Raw genomic sequence first — 22,547 nt, forward strand, 5'->3', positions numbered from 1 at the left:
CTGTGGAGCGCTCAGGCGTTTGGTGCGGACACCTCGCGGAGTCCTTTCTCACTGCCGTCTTGTGCGGGAGGCTTGTCCCTCCCTACCTGCTGCTCCAGGCTGAGGCTTCCCTAGTGCATCTGTCCGCCGATTCATGTGAGTGACGTCGCGGAGGGTCCCAGGGTAGGCAGATTGCTATCGTAAGAGTCCCCTTTCCCTTACTTGCCCTCGGGAGATCAGACCTGGCCTGCGGATACGAGTGAGAAGGCAGCTCATACCAGCACCAATCTGGGCATCAGGCACTAGGGAAGAGGTTTGGACCTTTTGAAGAACTCACATTTGAGAAACTGGATACGGAGCCAAGAGATAGGATGCTGCTAGGAAAGATATATTTAGAAACATGTTTACGTGTTTGTGTGTGTGAGAGAGAGAGGGGGAGGGCGGGAGGGAGGGAGGGAGGAAGGGAGAGAGAGAGAGAGAGAGAGAGAAGAGAGAGAGAGAAGAGAAAGAGAAACTGAACAGTGATGGGAGTGGGGAGACAGGAACTCATTTCTCAAGTAGTTATTAAGCACTCACTGGGTTCCTGGTACTGTTTCAGACACCGGGAAAAGAGCAATGAATAAAACAGACCAAAATGCCTGCCTCTCTGTAGTTCACATTTTATTGAGGAAGGCACATACTAAACAAAGTTAAGAAATGCTATAATTTAGGTCGTAACGAGTGTTGAAGAGAAAAATAATACAGCAGGGAAGGAGGATATAGGTTGCAATTTTAGTGTTGCCAGGGAAGGCTTCACTGAAAAGATGACTTTCGAGTAGAGAGCTGACAGTAGTGAGAGAACCATACAGATTTCTTGGGGAAGTACAGTCAGGCACAGCGACCAGCCACTGCAAAAGCTGTGAAGCAGGAACTTGCCTGAATAGCAAGAAGCCTGTGAGTCAGAGTAAAATTGTTAAAGCTGGAGACAGAATTAGAGAAAGCAAGTGCAGATCATGAAGGGTTTTGAGAATATCTAAAACATTGGACGGTTTTGAGCAGTGGAGTGATGTTCTGACTTACTTTTTAAAAGGATCTCTTTGGGTGCTACCGAGATAGACAGAAGTGGACAGGGTGGAAGAAAAACCAGTTAGGCTTTTGCAGTAATCCAGAGGAGACAGGACCGTGCCTTGACTAGGGGTGGATAAGAAGTGGCCAGCCAGATTCCTAGTGTACTTAATTTTGATATGTAAGTGTATTTATTACTGGATGATGAGGTAATTTTCTTTTAATTAGGTTTCGGAAAGAGTTTAAAAGTGAATCGTAATGTGAGTTTTGGAGTGACGAGTTAAAATTATGGCTCTGCCGTTTAATATTTGAATGGATTTAGACACGTCACATAATTTCTCTGAGGTTATAAAATGGAAATATCTCACTAGGTTGTAAAGGTTAAATGACAATGTATGTACTGTGCCTGGCTCATTAAAGTAATGGCTATTATTAGCTGTGTGTTTGAATAAGAAATAAGAGAGGTGAGTGCACCTGTGGGTGGAAAGGGACGGTTAAATCTTATTGAAGAACTTTGAACCAGGTAGAAGATGCCCCTGGTGTGTGTTAAGAGGGCGTGGGAGACCTAGACATACCCCTTTTAAAATTTTATGCATATTTCACTGGACAGGAAGGTTTTCTTTGTTAATAGCCATAGTATCTGAGGTACATGAACCAACCTCTCATTGCCATTCTTTAAAACCTGCAGGACCCTCATTATGAAGGGAAAGAAGGCGTCTGGTGAGAAAAGGAAATCAAAAATAAATACAAATTTCTAGTTACAAAATGGTTAAGTCATGATGATGTGCAACTATTGTTAATAATACTGTATTGCATATTTGAAAGGAGAATGGATCTTGAAGATTAACATAAGAAAAAATGTAACTATGATGAAGGATATTAACTGGACTATTGTGATTATTTTACAATATACTGTATATAAATATCGTGCTCTTCATTTGAAACAACTATGATGTTATATGTCAATTATACCTAAATAAAAAATTAAAAGTTAGAATTTTTTTTTTTAAGTCATACGGCCAATGAGTGGCAGAGCTCAAATTTGAATTAATTCTCACCACCCACTAAATAAATAAATAAATAAGAACTTTCACAAAAAGCATAGTTTTATATCTTTCTGTATTTTGACAAAGGTTGCTAAAAGACCCCTGGAATTTACTGGCAGTTGCCAGTACTATATATTTTGAACGTCTCTGGGATGCATCACTCTCAGAATATTTAATTTTGTTTACCTTTAATTTTATTATTTACCTCTTGACATTTGATTCATTTTAAATCCTAGCAGGAGTTTTATTCTAGTTCTAAAAAGTACCATATTGTGTAGCACTGTAATAAAGATGTTCTCAGAACGGGGTAACTTGGCAATTAAATTGTGAAACAAATGGAGGAAAGGGGTTTGGACAGTGAGAATAGGGATGGGTAGGAGAAGAGAGAAAAAAGTGATTAAAATGCTGTGGTTTATCAGTTCTGATAAACACATTTTTTTTCATATTTACAACTCTGAAATATCATTTTATAATTGTCGACATCTTAAAAATCTCTATAGACTAAGTGGCAGTTATGACTAGTTGTCAGGTTTCACACTTGTGCACAGTTGGTCATAACTTAATATTGTCATCAGTTTGGTTGACTTATGTGTACAGTTAGTATATACTTGTTCAGTTTAATTTTCATTTTAAATATCATTTAAAAAATGAATTAGCATTAAAATGAAAAGTTATTGTGTATGCAGAAGTACAAGGAAACAAAAGATTGATATAAGATAAAAATAGCGCTAAATTTAAAGGAAGATTTTCAATAAATGATACAGGGTGTAACTAAGTGATAAGAAAGCATCAGGTTAGTTAACCAGCAGTGTTTTTTTCTTAATGGTACATAAAATAATAGAGCGTCTTGTTATTGGGGCCATTTTACAATTGATAGCATCTTAGATTTGATGAAATATGGTACTAGAGTATCTAAGAAGAATATAAATTTTTTTGCAATTCTGAGACAGCAAAATCATAAGTTTTGTCAAGTAGAGAAACATTTACAAATTCTGTAGAGTTCCTAGTCTATAAAATAAGTTTAAATCTGCTCTAAAACTTTCATTTCAAACCAATAGCTTATTTGTTTATATTTGGTTCCAACATTAGGAGCCTGGGGCAGGGGATTTGTTATTTAAAAGAAATTACTGGCAATTTAGAATCATTGTGAGGAAGAATGTTGAGGTTGATGAGGTACAAGAAATGATAGGAATTTCAGAAATAATCTTTTATATGTGTTTTAATGATTAAGATGTAGTCTAAATTCACATATTTAGTAAAACCAGCTTGAACTTTTATGAAGTTTTTATGATTAGAAGCATCTTAACAGCATGGTGTTTTAGGCTTGATGAAATATGAACATTGAGATAAACAATGTGAAGGGGCAGTATAATTTAGATAATACTTTTCAAAAACTTATAAAAATATGTTCATTTTATGTTTTTAATTTAGTAAAGAAAATTCTTGACTCTGACTATCCAAGAACAATTAACATACTTATGTACTGTTTTCTGTGTCTTATTTTCTCTCTTTATAATTTTTATATTTGTAATTACTGTATCATGCCTATTTTAATCTCATAGTTGTTTTTTTTTTTTTAAATTTTAGCACAGACTAAGCCAGCATTCTCAAACTGTTTTAAAGAATACTAGTTTCCAATAACTATTAATAGCTGTTCTTTGGTTAGGATTCTGTGGTTAAGTACATTAGGAAATGCTTTATAATTATATCCTTTAAATTATAGAAATTATAGCTTGGGCATTAAAACAGGTAACTCCAGAATCAGACAGACCTGTTTCTGTTCTCATTAACTTACTAGTCATGTGACCTGGAGCAAATTAATTTTAATTCAGTTTTCTTCTCTGTATAATGGAGATAATTCCAGTATTCATAGGTGATCTATGTAGAGCATTTAGCCAGCCCATAATAATAAGTGCTCCACAATGTTACCTGTTATTAATATAATCCTATAATAATGAGAAATTCTATGTATATAAACATATTAAAAGCTCTGAGGAGACTAAGGAAACTTTTAGAGTTTTGAAATTCAGTGAGTACCCAATGTAAAATTGAAAATCACGGTGAAGAAATTGACATAAAATAGTAAATGAGCACTGAGTTGAAGGTAAAAGATTTTCCTGTGCTTTAAGCAGTGTCATTGTTCAACTAGTGGTTTACCTTAAGCATAAACTCATTTAAAAAAAAATTGTCCAATTTACTGTTTCCCTATGTGTTTGAAAGCTTAGTGAGTACAGAGAACATTTACATTTTAAATTTGCTATCTACTATAAACCCCATACATGGCTCAAAATCAGGAACTGTAAGTAAAATTGAGGTCATGAATTTTATAGGGACTTGGCAGGTAACAAATTCAGACTACAGGGAGTGATGAAGTTTGTTTGCCTTGTTTAAAGGTATTTGCATTCAATTACAAACACTTAACCCTGGAACATAAGGGCATCCCTGATCTGCGTGGTGACAGTTGTAATCTCCAGAATAGACTAAAGATCAGGAATAAACACTGAAGAACATCAGCGTAAAGTACAGGTTAAGAAAGTGGAGCCATAAAAGATATCAAGGAAGTAGGTGAAATCAGATAAATATCCTCGTTTTGTAAATTAAGACAATGAAGCATAGAGAAATTAAGTAAATTTACCAAAGTCACACAGCCTGTTAAGTATGTGATTCAACCAAGATTTGTTGGCTGTAATTACTTTTTGAAAAAACTACGCTCTTCTGCCAGTGCCAGTGATCATTATCTGCATATTACTAGAAAACGTTGACATAAATTTGTGCATCCTAGTTATATTTTTGAAAAATCTGACAGTTAATCAACAACTACTAAAAAACCTGTTTTCAAAACTTCTAAAATCAATAAATAGTTCTTAGCATTTGAGAAAAGCTTTGCCAATGCATAAATATGACTAGAAACTAATCCAAAATATCTCATGAGAATTATTTTTAATACTGGAATCATGAATAATATTGTCAAGGTAACCAGTTATTTATGTGTAGAGAAAAAGTTGACACTGGTTAGTAGCTAGTGTATTTTATAGTCATTCTTAAGCTTTCTTTTGCCACAAAAACTTGATTATTGCCAGAGAAATGACAATCCTATGATATTTACTCTCCTCTTTTAATGAGACTTTTGTAGTATTGTTGATAGTGTAGCAGTTAAAACAGTTTAACCTAATACATCACTGTATGATGTAAAGCACAAATAATGATTTGAAACTGTTGGAAAATTATTGCAAAACCAAATGAGAACTTTGTTCACTAGTAATTAGAATGTAGAGCATTTTCAAGTTTTAAATTTACATGATCTTAAGTTTATGGTTCGGTGAACTTTTTTTAATAGACTTTATTTTTTAGAGCAGTCTTAGGTTCACAGCAAAATTGAGCAAAACGCATTTGGTGATTTTTTTTTTCCTTCCCTTAAACCAGAACAATTTACATGATTCTCGTAAAACAATTTTTCTCTTGGTATTCTTGGCCAGTTCTTTGCATTTGGCAAATTGATATATGTGGCTTATCCTGGATTGCTTTGCATTCTGAGCTAGAGCTAAAAACTGTTCTGCCAGTTCTTAGAAGACCTTCACAAGGCATTTGAACTGAAATCTGTTGTATGCATTTGAGTGTTTCTTTTTTGTATACCATTTATTTAAATAATTTCAAGTCTGTTATCTTTTGAGTTTTCAGTTATGGCAGTATCTATTTTTAGGGAAAAGTATGCAGATATTTTCAGTTAGCTGTTTTATTGTATTCCTGAGGACAAGCATCCGTAGATATATTTTACACATTATGAATACAACATGAGAATTAATGTAAATATATTAATATTTATCACCCCCAGGTACTATATATACTGCTCACACACAAAAAATTAACATATGGCTTAGCCAAATTAGGTACATTTTAATGTCAGTCTTTATAATTTATATTGTTTATTTCTTAACCTTTAAGATAACAAACAAAAAAACTACCTAGTGATTTAAAAATTATCATGACACAGAATCCACTATGCTGTGAGCTTCTTGAAGGTGGGGATTGTATATATAGCCTATCTTTTGTTCCCAAAATTTTGCTAGTGCCTGACATATATTAGCTATGTGCCAGAAATCTTAATTATTACTCATGGTGTCTCATTTTGCCCCACATCAACACTATGAGATAAATAAAATTATCTCCATTTTGCAAATGAGAAAACTGAGTCCCAGAGAGGTTAAGGAATTCATTGAAGTTCACACAGCTGTTAAGTCGTAGAGGGGTAAAGGATGTATTTGATCCAAGGTCTGTGATTTCCAAGTCCATTTTTTTTTAATTATTAAATTTTATTTTATTACTTTTGTAATAAGATCTTAATATTCTAGGTAAAGAGAAGGAGTTAGAATATTATGTACTTCATGGTGTTGTGATGATTAAATAAGTTAATACTAAAGCGCTTAGAAAAGGACCTGGCAGATACTAAAGATAACGTAAACGCTGGCTGTTATTACCTAATAATTCCTATCAGGAAATTTGAAATTACTTCTAATATTCATAATTATTTTATATATGAAGGATTGAATAGGATCACTCATCCTTCTCTGTTCTCAATATTTTAAAACTTGATGGCCTAAATATGTTTTCTACTAACATTTCTCTTTGTTACTAACATGTTATCTTTTTCTTTCTTTATCTCATGTTTTGTCTAATCATTTGGTTACAAATCATTTTTACTGAACATTTCAGGTGATAATACATTTCTCAGTCCTAGTTTTATTTGCCAATTTGCAATTTAAAACTAGAATTTAAGCAAGTATTTGTAAACTTATAGCCAAGTATATAAATTATACTTATTTTATAATATATTTATAGTTATAATTAAATTTCTAAAATATACATGTATATACCATGTTAGTGCCGTGCAGTATTTAAAGGTAAAGCATAAGAATTATCTTGAAGTTAGATGAATTTTTACTTTTTTTTTTGGTATTTGTGTGATATATATATTTGAATTACTATCCAAATTATAAATTGTTACACTTTCATCTATATAATCAGATAAAAAAGAACAGTTCCTAGTATTGTTCATGATTAACTCTATCTTTTGTTAATGCGAAATATTTGGCAGTTTAAATTTTAACATGAATTAATCAGAATATTTGCTTATATGCATTTTCTGCACATGACATGTTTTCTATGAATTATTATAAAATTAAAATTCTAATAATTTTTATTTACAAAGGTCACAGTATATTTACTGACATTTCTGAGTAGGCACATAATTAATATCAATATTTTCCTAATTGTTGATCTTTTTCTTTTACTATTTCTTTTCTAATCACATGTTCCTTAAAATTGTGCATAATTAAAAAATCAGTAGAAATATCTAAAATACAATAGTAACATATGAAGAAGGAATTCAGCAGTTCTTTACTTTGGAACACAGGTGTGTGGTATTCAGTTATTATAGCTTAGTTAAAGTTATTGTTATTCTTTTCTCTGAATGTTCCCATCTTGTGTCATAATATTCAGCAGTATTTTAAAGCTTTCTTTAAAAACTTTCCTATCTAAAATGTAGTTAAATAGCATGTTTTCTGCATTTAGGAAAAAGATTGATTTCCTATTTCAGAGTCAGGAATTAGTTAATTTAACATTTCTGCCTTTGGATTGGTCTGTGGGAAAATATGTTTTTTCTAACATAGAAAATTTGTTTCTATGTTTTTCTAACATATTGATGTTACAGTAGAAAATGTTTTTCTTTTCAGACTGCTTGTTCACATTATCCTGTACAATAAATATATTCCTTCTACAGTATAATTTATCACTTTTATCTTTTAGGATTTTCTGCCGTTTCTTGGCAAAAATGGCAAACAATGATGCTGTTCTGAAAAGACTGGAACAGAAAGGTGCAGAGGCAGATCAAATTATTGAATATCTTAAGCAGCAAGTTGCTCTTCTTAAGGAAAAAGCAGGTAAGAAAGTTTAAAATTTTCTCTGAAGATACTTAAAATTAATTCTTATATTGACATACCAAAAAAATGAAAAACATTTACCACATAAATTATTATTTCATCATCTTGATAACTTTTAATCTTTTAATATTTTGAGAGAGATTATAGTCTAAGATTAAGATAAATTAGAATTAGTATATACTAAATGTATGATATGTAAAGAAAACAATGTTTTAATTCAAGACATTGAAGGAAAATTAATGTTTAAGTTGGTATAGAATCAAATTAAACATGAAGAAAATAGAGTGAAATCAAATATAAACTGAAATATCTCCTCTAATCTTACATGGAAGAGAATGTAGGTTTTTATATTATTCTCTACTAAGATATTTTCTGAAATGATTTTTAAATTTTTTCTGATACTTCTCTAAGTTTTACTTAGAAATTGCTGTGATCAAATATATAAAAATGTCAAAGCTGAATTTCTGCTTTCAGGATTTAGGTTGATTAAGTATATTTTATTTTCCAGTAGCTAATATTAATTTCATAATGAAAATTTCAAAATCTTTTACCATCATTAATAAAAATACTTTTCTTTGCCACATTGCACTGTGAATGTCTTACAGAATCCTACATTTTTATTATCCAAACTTTTTTCCTTTTATCAAGTCTTTTTTCTTGATTTTCTAATAGTTTTATTTTTCTTTTATAGTGTTTTATAAACATTTTTCCTTAATTTTTAAAAGAATTTTAAAATTTTTTCTTAAAAATCTTAATATTTCTTCCCATTAGGAAGATGTAAATTAGAGATAATCAGTGCTTCTGTGTGATATAATGTATGTTATAAATGAACTTTTTTTCTTACATGGATGACCATTTCTTACCATCTTGATTGGCATTTCAATTTTGCTAATTAAAAAAAAAGGAACTTTTCTATACTCGTTACATGTTTATTCTTCACCTTTATTATTATTCTCTTTTGTCAGCCTATATTGGTGGGTCTCAGCCCTCTTCCTCCTGTTTTAAAATAAATACTTTTTAAAATTTCTTTTAATATCTTGTAAAAAACATTTTTCTTAGATAAAATAATCCACGTATACTCATAATTTCAAAACATACATAACCCAGTATATAATATAGAGGAGAATTAAAAAGTAGTCTACCAAAACAATAATTCATAAAGATCTATGCACTCCTATATTCATGGTAGCACAATTTACAATAGCCAAGATATGGAAGCAACCAAAATACTCATCAACAGACAATTGGATAAAGAAGTTTTTGTTCATATATATAATGGAATATTACTCGGCCATTAAAAAGTGAAATCCTACCATTTGCAATGACATGGATAGACGTAGAGAGTATTGTGCTGAGTGAAATGAGTCAGACAGAGAAAGATAAATACCATATGATTTCACTTATATGTGGAATCTAAGGAACAAAAAGAGCAAACTAATCAAAAACAGTCTTACAAATATAGAAGACAATCTGATGATGGCGTGAGGGGAGGGGGATTATAACGGGGGCTAAGAGAAAGGGGTGAAGGGTTAAAGAAGTACAAATTAGTAGTAGATAGATGGTCACAGTGATGAAGAACACGGCACAGAGAATGTTGTTAGCATTAGTGTAGTGGTTCAGTGGAGAGCCAGAGGAGAGAAAGAATAATTAGGGAGATCATTTTATAAATTATATAAATGTCTAACCAATGTACTGTTTATTTGAAACCAATAATAAAATTTTTTTAAAAAGTAGTTCATAGTAGTAATAATAAAAATATGTACTTCAATAAATAAACAGTTAAGCAAGACTATATATTTAGGATTATTTTGTGTTTATATATAAAAATTAGTTAGAATCTAGGCTCAAATAATTAATAGTATTTTAACCTGTACAAATATACAATAGGTCACTGGAACATTTTTTAGGGTGGGAAACAGTTCTTCATTTTATAGAAATAGCTAGCATATTAGAGGACATCTAGCATCCTTGCCCCCTGCCCATTAAATGCCAGTAATGACTTCTATTATTTGTGACAAATATACTCCCTTAGATTTTCAAAATCCCACCTAGGGAGCAGTACCAAGCAGACTGAGAATCATTGTTTTTCTTTTACATTTTTGTATCCCTGTTGCTTACCTTTAACACACATATCTTGAGTAAATTTTTGACATTATTTCACTCATTGAATGTTTGACCAGCTTAACTTCTAACATTATGAATGTTACTTTTACATGGTAATGACTAAAAAAAAAATGAGAATAGTTATTTGTTTGGTATCATTATTAGATCTCAAGACTTTTTTAAAAAAATAAATAATTTAATCTAATATCTGTCTCTCTCACAGTTTTATGTTATTGACACTTCAAACCACATTCTTATGTTGTCATAATCATCTTTACAGAAGCTAGGAAAATGATTTATAAATAAAATCTTTTATGTTCCACTATTATTTCATAGATATATTCTCTCTCTTAAAAATCATATTATTTTAATAAATATTAAACTCTGATGTAAAGGAACTGGCCAAACATTTGCTTATTAGTATTCTAGCTACGTTTATATTAGATATGCTCTCTTTTCAGGTAGCATTCATAACAAACCTTTTAGAAGACACAGCTATACTTAACTGGATTTTCTTCTAGTTTTGCAGGCAACTTTGAGAGAAGAGAAGAAACTTCGAGTTGAAAATGCTAAGTTGAAGAAAGAAATTGAAGAATTGAAGCAAGAACTAATTCAGGCAGAAATTAAAAATGGAGGTGATTAAATGTAGAAATGATACATTATCATTAATAATTATATATCATTTAATGTTTATTAAGTTAGGTATTATGCTTGATTTCTCATCTTACCCTCACAGTAGCCCTGCTGTGCTTTCTTCCTCCTTTATAGAGGAGAAAATGGAGTCATAAAAAAGGCAGATGATCTTGCCTGAGGTTATGTAAAAAGTGGCAAAACTAGAGTTCAAAAACCTATGCTTTTAATTTCTGCACAGTAATTTAACTTTATCATCTCTGTTCCCTATTGAATAGTTATTGAAAAAAACTCTAATAATATTTAGTTAACCTTTATTAAGTGTTACTATATGACAGACCCTGTGTCCCAAGTCCTTTACACACATTATATATTTTCTCTAAAACTATATATACTCAAATACTCTTGTTTTGTACATGATAAATTTGAAGCTTAAGAGATTTAAAGTAATTCGCATGAAATTGTACAATTTTTCAATTATCCAAGTCAGCAGATAATTATCATTTTAAGTATTATGTTGTAGATTAAATTTTTTTTAATTTGAAAGCATCCAGATAATTTTACATTATTTTAAGACATTAATAATAATAGTTCTATTACAATTTCAAAATATCATGCAGAAAGGCATTTGACTGTATTGTAGAAAATCCTTCCTAGATGAGTTAGGGAGGCCCAGGTAAACTTACTACTTCCTTTGGCCATTATTCTATCAGTGAATTGTTTTGAATGCTGTAGGTTGAACTCTGCCCTAGCTAAATAAAAGTAAGGAAAAATCAATATATATGCTTATAACTGTCAACTAGAGAAAATATCACTTGTCAATGGAAAATTTGTGGCTAATTGATGTTTTCCAAGACTAGGGGATTTAGAATTACAGGTATAGAACTAAATAAACATTTAAAATATTAGCAGCATTAAAATGCTTTTCATTTCTCCCAGTTCTATAAGATTACCCTGAAATATTAAACTTTTCAACTCTAATCTTATTGCGATGCTAAAACAAATCAAGAGTTTGAATTAAAGTATTCTGTCTAATCGTGAAACAAAATAGAAATAGATGGAGTTTTACATTACTAAAAAAAAAAACAGCCTCCAAAGAAATTTAAAAATACCCCAGAAAAGTGGTCTGAATATTGGCCAGAATTTAAGCCACATCAAAATTCCTGACAAGATTACATTTTTCCATGTTCACAAGGCTGTAAGAATGTTTTTAACATAGCTGAAGGAATTTTTGCTTCTTTAAAAAGTTGATTTTTTTGAAATAGAATTATAGGCAAGTAATGCTGTCTTTCCATTAATTCTGATATAGAAATGACTATTAATAGACACCTTCCTAGTTGATTGTTCAGCATAAAAGAAAACAGGTGAAAAACATGCCATCTTGCCAGACCATGGAAGTATAGTCTCTGGAGACAGACTGCCTGAGTATGAATTTTTATTTCCCCACTCCTTATGTGTGTTGTGGGCCAGTTTAACTTCTTAACTTCTGTTTGGTTCAGGTTGATCATTTATAAATGGGGATTTGAATAGAACTTACTGCTTAGGATATTAATGAGAATTACATGAGTAGATTCATATAAAGCATTTTGAAAAGTGTCTGAGTCCATAATAAATATTAGCTGTTATCTGTAATTTTCTCTGATTAGTCATTAGTGATTAAATGATTAAAATAAACTTAAAATAAATTCATAGTTAAAAATAAACTTAATTTCTTGGCAGACTTTTTACAATTTTAGGTAGTAGAGACTTGATAATTATATACAGTGAATTTATCTTTTAAAGAGAGTTCGTATTTGTGATTCACAATTTCATGTTTTCCATCTTGTGTGTTGTTTAATGTAAATGACATCTATTTCATTTTCTGCATCAGTGAAACAAATACCATGTCCACCTAGTACTCTACTGCAAGCTAATTCCACGGTTTCTGAAAATGTGATGCAGTCCGTACTATTAACAACCATGTCTTCTGGTACCAAAGAACAGATAAAAGGAGGAGGAGAAGAAGCAAAGAAGGTGAAAGAGAAAATTGAAAAGAAAGGTATTTTATCTTAAGGTTATTTGGCTCTCAAGTGGTTTATCAGATCTCAGCAGTTTTGATAATAATAGTGATGTCAAAAAGAAAGTTTAAACTTTTACAAACTAGAATAAAATTAAGAACAACATGGTATTGGAGCGTAGAAGCTGGGCCCTTAAGGATACTGAAGGTTGACCGGGTCAACAGTTATGTGACATTTGAGGTAGAAGGACCAGCATAGAAAGTAGAGATTAAATGTAGAGGCCTGTATATAGTTTGATATAACTAAATTTTAGTGTCTATTCGGGGGATAATTTTAGAGAAGTCACAGATAAAAAGTTAGCTTATGGCCAGTTGCAAAGATAGGAAAAGGATATTTGGTTAAAGCAGAATGTCTAAACTAAGGCATGGGGATGGTAAGGTTTTAGGAACACATAAGAACTGAGGTAGAAAGTATATCATCATCTACTTAGGCAACCAGACTAGAAAGCTTAGAGTCAACAATAACCTGTCCCATTCCCTTTATTTTCATATATAATTGACCAAAACCTAAATTCCTATCACTGAAACATATCTAGAACCCAGCTATGTGCCTCCATTTTGTTAGGTGCTACCTTAGTTCAGGTTCTCATGATCATTTACCTGAATTAATGTTAAACTCTCATCTTTTCTAGCTTATCCTTACTACTAAAACTATTTTTCTAATCATAAATTTGATTCTCTTTTTTAACCTCTTCTACTTTACTCCTTTCTAGAATTCATTTTCCCAGATTTAGCTAAAAAAAATGATTTTCTAATTCATTATCCATACCTTTCATAAGATTTATATTTATCTAAAAATTTTTTGGAAAATATAAAATGGCTGAGGGATTTACGAACTCTAATCCAAGCTAATTCAGCATCTAACACTTGTCAGTTCCTTTTGGTAAACATTTGTAGCTTCTATTAGTTAGAAGTAGATAGGGGCCATACATCTCTCTAGCTAACTTCATCACTAGGCGGTATGGTGCCAATGAAATAAGTGAGACTAATTCTAGCACTTTGTAAAATTTATTAACAATTATGCAGCCTGTTCTAAGTTTGGCGAAGTCTGTACTCAAAGAAGATAAGTTATTGTAACTATAGGATTAGTCAACCTTCTAGTCAAATGAGACAGCAGAGTCCTCCTTTGTGGGAGGAGAAAGCACACAAGACCAAATGGAACACCTCTGTCCAAAGGAATTTTCTGTGATGATGGAAATGCTGTAAAGCTACATTATCCAACACAGTATCCAATAGCCACATCTAGCTCTTAAACATTTGAAATGAGTCTTCTGTGACTAAAGGACTGAATTTTTAATCTTTTAAATTTAAATGTAAATACCTACATGTAGTTGGTAGCTACAACATTGAACAACGCTGGAATAAGAGGATTATTCCATAAGTGTTTTGCTGCTAGGATTGCCAGATTTCAAAATTCTGCTCATGCAAGGGCTATGGTGCCCATATAATCTTTCAAGACTGCCACATGTAAGCATCACTCATTTGTCAAGGAAATATTTCTAAAAGCCCTTTTGATGACTAACAAATTTCTTGGTATAGATTTTAATATTTGTGATGACCTCTAGAATGTGCATTCCTGACAAAGGGATTACAAATGCTTAGCAGATAGATTAAAGTTAAAAAATATATGTGGATATAGATATACTGTTATACTGCAGTGTTTCAAAGTAAATACATAGTTTATTACCCAAAGATAACTACTATTAAAATTTTTGTTATATGTTCTCATAATTTTGTATATATATTTTGTTTAACATTTGGGTTTTTACCATTAAAAAACTTTGCTAATATGTTACATAGAAAATGATATTTTTAGTAATTTCTAATAAGATTAAAAATTGTCCATTATTTTGAATTAGCTTTATCTCCTCTTTTGTAAACTGTTTTGGTATAAACTGTGAATGTCATTTACACAAAATCATCTTTTCCTACACCAGAATTATTCTCTGCTTCTGTATTTCTTTGTATATGTATTGTTTATCACATATTGATTAATACATCTGTCTTCTTTAAAAGTGATTTTCAGTGCCTTGATAGCATGGGCCACTCATCTTAATATTTTAGTGCGTTAGATCTCAGTAAATATTTGTTCAAAGATTAGACAAAGATATAGTTCAGAGAAAATGCTTCCAGGCCACAATAGCTTATCTCTACCCTGAGGATTCAAAGGTAAGTTTTTATTTTGTTTTACATCTTTTTTCTGCCAGAGAAGCTAAACATAAACTCTTTACAGGTTACATTTTGATTCAGTGACTAAAGTAATCATATGCTAATAAGAGTTAGATGAGCACATAAATAAAAGTAGAATTTTAAAATTACAACAGAATAAAATATTCTCTTCTGCTCAAACAGTTGCTAAAGCCCTAATAAGTTTTCAGGGAAATAAAAGAAATGGAGAAATTCATAGTATACTTATTGCTGTGTTTAACTGATGAGAGAAACATTTTATCAGTAAAATTATATTTGATCGTAGTTCATTTCATCAGTTGACTATGGATTGTGGTGTTCATTCTAAATACAGAATTTTTCACTTTCTAAAGAATCACAGTAAAATTTTTAAAGGATTTTCTATAGCTCTGTTTTAAAGAAAAGCAGACTCTCTTTGAGAAAGACCATTTGGTAAATAGTTAAGCTTTACGGGCCATAAAGGCCTGTCACAACTATTCAACTCTACTGTAGTGCAAAAGTATCCATTGACAATATGTAAATGAACAAACATGGTTATGTTGTAAATAAAACTTTGACAGAAACAGTATGTGCTGGATTTGGTCCATGTGCCATAGTTTACCAACCTGTACTCTATGTCCTTAGAGATATAAGCCGTTATTTAACAGAGAAATAGCTAAAATAGGAATCAACATTCTGTGACTTGCATAATTCCTGTTACTTAAATGAAAATAGGAAATCACTTTTTTTTCTTTTAAGCTCATCAATATTGATGCTATGGAGTTTTTCATAGTGTATTTTTTTATTTACTTTTGATATTTACCCATTCATAAATATTTTTAGGAGAGAAAAAGGAGAAGAAACCTCAATCAGTAGCAGGAGGTGCTGACTCTAAGCCAATAGATGTTTCCCGTCTGGATCTTCGCATTGGTTGTATCATCACTGCCAAAAAACATCCTGATGCAGATTCTTTGTATGTAGAAGAAATAGATGTTGGAGAAGCAGCCCCAAGAACAGTTGTCAGTGGCCTGGTAAACCATGTTCCTCTTGAACAGGTAATTTGTGCAACTAAAATTACTTCCACAAATACATGTCACTCTTATTTCCTTTTTCTTTGATGTTTTTCCATATAATTTTGTATCAGATGACCAAACATGAGTCATTATTGATTAGTTCATTTGATTAGTTTGAATGTGATGAATCCCCCCAAAAAAGTGCATAAAACTACCAAAACCTTGCAAAAGATTTATATATTAGGATTGGATTCATGGGGATAAAAGAAGATAAGATGTATTATTTTTTTCTCAATTAAAAATGTTTTTAGTTTAGTATTTAATATAAAATATATATATTTATCATCATTGTTCCATCATGGGGTTTATTATTCCTTGATTTTTTAAAGTCAGTGTAATATACACCCAGATCGTATCAATCTAAAAGTAAGAGAACAAGTTTTATTTCTTTGTAACTACAGAAATATTTTTATACTTTAAGAAAAAAGAAAAGAGGGAGTCATGGGATTAAATTGCAATTTTTAATGGTATTCTTTTAGTTCAAAATCAGATGTTTTGTACTTTGTTATTACTTAAATATTTAAAAATGTAAAAATAGGTATATATGAACATATGTATGTAAGAAATATATATATATTTCTAATGACAATGGAAAGAATTAATGACAGTAATAGCTTTTAATTTGTTCTTTCAAGATGTCTTCTATAGTAATTTGAATCACCTACCTATATTTCTTCTGCCCCTTGATACTTCAGATATTGCAGACAGTAGACGTCAACATTAAGAACTGCTTCTATTGATTGCCAGCTCTGTTGTTTATTGGCTTTGTGAACTTGGACAAATCTCTACATTTATTTATTCATATTTCTAGATACAAATATTTATTGACTACCTGTGGTATACCAGGAACTATTCTAGACAGTTGAATTAAGATGATACATTTGTTTAAAAAAAAAAAAAGCCCTGCTTTTTGTGAAGCTTACATTCCTATGAGGTAGTCAGAAAATCTTAGTATATAGTATGTTAAATCGTGATAAGTATCAAGAAAAAAATTAGGGAAGAATCTAGGAAGTATCGAAGCTAAGATGATAATATCATTTTATATAAAGTAGTCTGGGAAGGCCTCATACAGTGATATTTAAGTAAAAGTCTAAGAAAATGAAGAAAACAAGTCATATGTCTGTCTGGTGGAAGACCATTTCAGGCAGCTAAATCAGATGTGTGCCTGAGATGTTCACAGAATAGCCGGAGGCAATGTCATTATAGAACAGTAAGTAAGGGAGAATGTCATATGAAATAAATTCAGATAGTTACTAAATAACATAGGGTCTTATAGATCATTGTAAAGACATTGGCTTTTATTCTGAGTGAGATGAAAAGTATTAGAGGATTTTTGATCTAAGGAGTACCATAGTCTGCCTCTTATTATTGGGATCACCTGGCTGCTCTGTGGTGGGAAGAAAGATGGAATTAAGAGGATCAATGATATTTCTCTTAACTATGAAAAAAATATGTAGATTTGGCACATGTATGTGTTTTTTGTTTCCTTTTTTAACATTCATCTTGTATAGGACCAGGACTTACTCATAACTGCTTATGAAGGTAGGTTCATAAGGAGCCTTGACAAAAAAGAACCAACTGATCTTAAGCTAGTTAAATTTATATACCTAAAGAAGCAGTCACCATAAGTCCAGCAACCACCTGACACTGTACAATGCTATCACAGTGTTATTGATTATATTCCCTATACTATATATTACATCCCCATGATTTGTTTTATACCTGGAAATTTGAACCTTTTATTCTGCTTCATCTTATATGTGAATAGTCCCTCTTGCTGCCTTCAAGATTCTCTCTTTATTTTTAACTTTTACCATTATAATTATAGTATGTTTTGGTGTGAGTTTCTTTGAATTCATCTTATTTGAAACTGTGCTTCCTGGACATGGATATCTTTTCCTTCCCCAGATTAGGAAAGTTTTCAGCCATTATTTCTTCAGATAAGCTTTCTGCTCTTTTATTTCTCTCTTCTCTTTCTGGGATCCCTATAATGAGAATGTTAGTATGTTCACTGCTGTCCCAGAGGTTCTTTTTAACTCTATCATTTTTTTAAATATCTTAAAAGCCTTGCCTCTGGTCTTCAAACTATAATTCATTGTCAGGTTGTAGATTTTTTTTTCTTGTTCATATAGGCTTTATAACAACAACAAAAGATAACAATAATACCAAGATACATCCACAAAAATAGAACATGTGATATTTAGCGTATTACGTGTACCTTAATGTATTCTAGGCATTATTATTCCAAATTCTGTACATCTTAATCATTGATTTGTGGTTCACACAGATGCAAAATCGGATGGTGATTTTACTTTGTAACCTAAAACCTGCAAAGATGAGGGGAGTACTATCTCAAGCAATGCTGATGTGTGCTAGTTCACCAGAGAAAGTTGAAATCTTGGCACCTCCTAATGGGTCTGTTCCTGGAGACAGAATTACTTTTGATGCTTTTCCTGGTAAGTATTAATCATCATTTAAAGTAGTTTGGAAATTGTTCTCAAAGTGATGTTTGTAATATCTAAGTTTAAAATCAATACTGTGTATGAATCAAACCTATTTATGACTCTTGTTGTTATTGAGGTCATTATCATTGAGATCATTGCAGTTAGCTCAAGATGGCATATTAAGCAAAGTCATCTAACTATCCCCCTCTCCATGAATGCACAAATTATATAAAACACCAGAGAGAGTTTTTGCCTTAGATAAAATATTAAATATATAATCTCTGCATAGCAGAAGAGTATGAAATAGATAGAAAGCAAATTAATGTGCTGCAAAATCATTTCGGCTATAGATTATCTCAGTGTAATACAGAAATACAAACATGAATAATTCAGACGGAGAAAAATATATAATTCTCAGTCCATTTAATATACTTGCATATGCTTTTACTTGACTCATGGGTTAGAAAAAATCTCTATTAAAACTCATATGTATTTTAATAATCTAAAGGAAATTTCATTTCATATTGCTTGTTTTCTTCAGTAAAATGCTCCTGAGACAGATGAAGCTTCATAGTACATGAGAAAATTTCTTCAAATAATTCTTTGAAACAGAAGAGAAAGAATGCTTGGCAGATGGAAAATAAATATTTCTTTCATAAAAGAGGAAAGACCTCATAAGAGGAAAAACAGTTAGAAATTAAAAGACTGCATTTATTTAAAGGATATTCATTTGACTAGAATAATGGGGAAAGCAGAAATTAGGATAACAAGTAGAATTAGGTTTAATCATCAGAATTGATTTGGAGACATATTTGTAGAAAACAGCTGAATTTTAATGTAATAGCAAGGCTGATGTGATTATATGGGCCTGTTTTTTTTTTATCCTGTATTGTGTTTGATGAAATATTAGAATATGAAGAATTTTAATATTGAAATAAGATAGAAAATGTGGATGAAAGCATAGGTTGATTTCCTTGAAACTCAGCTCTCCACTCCTAATCAAAAGTAGACTAATTTAAAAAACACAGGCTTGTTTGATGAGTGTCTGTGACCTTGAATGCATGTATATGTCTTGAACCTTAGTAGATTTAAAACCATAATCGTCTGTGCTTTATTGATTGATTTATTGATTAATTGATTGTAAATTGGGTTTTGGGAAAATCCTAGTCTGAATCATTTCTCAAAGCAACATGATGACTTTAGGTCCTAGGAGCATGTGGTCATCACTCTTTTACCACAATATCAAAACACTTTCCCAAACCTCACATTTTGGGATAAGCAATCATGTGTATATCAGACAAACCTGAACTTCTATTTAGAAGTCCCATTCACTAAATTGAAATATAGCAATAAAAGTAAACTTTTTCTTTAAGATTCAATATGCATTGAATAAGCATAATCAAATCATGGTTTACCTTTCCAGATTAACATTTACCTTTTTATTTACATACTTAATATTTAAAATTTAAGATAATTAAAAATTATGTTTTACTTTTTAATGTAAATTATAGAGTCACATGTTTAGAAATAGACTAAATCTATTTAACCCACTATTTTACAGATTTGGAAACTGAGGCCTGACAAAATTTAGTAACTTGTTTAAGGTTATGTAGTTAGTAGAAAGATCAAACAGTAGATGTGCCTGAATCTAATACTTTAGCATTTTCATTTTTTGTTTGTTGCTTGCTATGAATTATATGGACTATTTCATTGATGAAGGCATGTAGTTCTTTTATATTTATAAGACAGCTTTAATTCCCATACCTTATGGAATTAGCAAATAAATATTTCAGCAGTCGAGTAAGTTATTATCTGGATGTTTCTGTTGAGTAAATTGAACACAAAGTTTTTCTTTAGTTACTGAGTGATTTTGCATTAGAGATGATAAAAGCCCCATATGGATTTCTTTCCTTTACTGTATTCTTCATTCTTTCAGTTTGGCTTTTTCTGTGTTTATATTTACATTGTTCCAAAGTCTGATATTTCTTCCAAATTCATAGTTTTCCCTTGTGCCTTAGCACATGAATATGTGGAGAAGGTACAAAAAATACTTGTAAAGTGAAAGAAGAGAAAACCTAACTTTCAAATAAATGGTCCATGAAGTCGCTTGAATTATTTTATCACTTATAATAGGCTTAACCAAACTGAATAGCATTAAATAATTGATAAATTATTTACACGAAGGCCGTTAATATTCATCTTGCTTATACTTCCACTTCAGTCACTGCTTCTGTAGCAGTTAATCTGAAAGGAAATAACAGTTAATACAATACAACATACCATTAGTCTCATTGTTTTTTTCTTTTTCCAAAGAGAGCCATGATATCAGTGCTTTATTTTTCATCATCTGTTTTACATTTTAAAGCTTAAGGTGTCTGCTGGTACATTTTGATGTTCACTTGATGTGCTCAGTGTCTAGAGATTTACATTTCATGATATATATATTAAGTGTGGTATAGAAATAGGAATTGGGGCTCAAAACTTTGAATTGATATTTGGCTTTGGAAAGGCTTTTACACTTAATGTTTTTTTCTCCAACTACAGAACCAGAAACTTCTATAGAGTTTAGAAGATGCCAAATAATATTTATAACAATGGCTAAAAATCATCCTTACCTAATACTTTTTTTAATCTTAAATGTGTGAAGTTATAAAATTTAGTATTTAAATGTGGTAACTAGTGCCTAAGGCACCAAGCAAAAATAACTTGAAAATACTATTACAGCTAGGAGACAAAGCAACATTGGTTTTTTTATTTTTTTTCCTATTTTTTTCTTTTGGAAAATGCACTAATTTTGGTCTAAAAATAAATGAGAATTTGCATTCAGACTTTTAGCTTCTAAGACCATGTTCATTTCTACTGATAATGAGTTTTAGTAAGAACTATAAGTTAATGATTAATCACAAAGCATATGTGATATGCAATAGTGTTTCACTTTTGGATCCATTTATTCTTTAACCCTTTTCTGGTTTAGGGAAAAGAAAATGCAGCTCTTTGCTTGCGTTCATTTAACTTCACTCATAGGAATGCTACATCTTCTAGGATTTGACATTTTCAGTGATCGAACTACTAAAAACAGAATGCTATAAATAGAATGATGTCATTTGTTTCCAAAGACTATCAATATACTAGAGCGATGCGAATATAGTAATAAAAGCGAGATATTTCATGGCAGACTTTGGGGTTAAGGTTAGGACTGTCATCCATGAGTTATCTCACGGTAAACACTGCAGCTGCAAGCACCACCACCAGCAAGTATTCTCAGGGCAAACACGAAATGAGTTTAAAAAAAAAAAAAAAATCTGTATTTGATTCTTCTCTTTAAAAACCATTTCAATTAGTTTTCTCTCTCCACTGTTCAGCAAGGACTGCTCTGGTCAAGATGGCTAGTTCTCAGTCCTTTTCTTAATTTTCTTAATTAACTTCACTTCCAGGATTTCACTTCCCTAGTGTTCTTATTGCTTCACTGGCTGCCTTTTTCACTTCCTTTGGTGATTCTTCTTCACCTCCCTGACCTCTGTTAGAGTGCCCCCGACCTTGACCTCTTCTCTTTTTCTTTCCCCAGTTGGCCTCTTTCATTCTTTCTCCTCCTTCCCCTGCCCCTCCCCTTCTTGTTCTTCCCTTCCTCCTCCCTCTCCCTCTCCCTTTCTTTCCACATTATTCTGTTGGCTATTTTATCCAGTCACTTACCTAGCTGCCTACTAGACTTCACTAACATGTCCCAAGGGAGAATACATATCCCTATCTTCCCCCTAGAATTCCCTTTTTCCATAGTATTTTCTAGCTCATCTGACCGGAACTGTGTTCTCCCAGCTACTATTTATTTTCTCATGTAGCTTCTCTTTCAGAAAATCATAGTGATTGTACCTTCTGAACATACCTGGAATCATTGTCATCGTCTCCACCACCACCACTTTGGTCTTGAAGCCAGCATCCCTTATCTAGATAATTGCAAGAGCCTTCTAACTGATCTTTCTTTTACTCTTGACCTTCTTCTGTTTTCAGTTATAGTAGGCAGAGTGAGGTAGGTCAGAGCATATATATCTTCCTAGACCTGAGAAGCTTAATTT

The 22,547-nt window shown here is 31.5% G+C and overlaps 1 protein-coding gene across 4 annotated transcripts in view; it reads left to right on the forward strand.

Annotated features, from left to right (window-relative positions):
- Window positions 1–22,547, forward strand: part of AIMP1 (aminoacyl tRNA synthetase complex interacting multifunctional protein 1) — a 24,688-nt gene continuing 2,141 nt past the window's right edge. Inside the window, exons 1-6 of one of the 4 annotated variants that reach the window (XM_006918894.3) lie at window positions 1–135; window positions 7,872–8,005; window positions 10,630–10,743; window positions 12,609–12,776; window positions 15,804–16,015; window positions 18,321–18,489. In XM_006918894.3, the coding sequence (XP_006918956.1) occupies window positions 134–135; window positions 7,872–8,005; window positions 10,630–10,743; window positions 12,609–12,776; window positions 15,804–16,015; window positions 18,321–18,489 (799 nt within the window). In that variant the 5' untranslated portion in view covers window positions 1–133. Of the gene's footprint in view, window positions 293–7,871; window positions 8,006–10,629; window positions 10,744–12,608; window positions 12,777–15,803; window positions 16,016–18,320; window positions 18,490–22,547 lie in introns of all 4 variants that reach the window. The other 3 variants (XM_015595040.2, XM_025051740.1, XM_015595041.2) reach the window with 3 other exon arrangements.

Source organism: Pteropus alecto, unplaced genomic scaffold (genome assembly GCF_000325575.1).
Source record: "Pteropus alecto unplaced genomic scaffold, ASM32557v1 scaffold5, whole genome shotgun sequence".
NCBI lineage: Eukaryota > Metazoa > Chordata > Mammalia > Chiroptera > Pteropodidae > Pteropus > Pteropus alecto.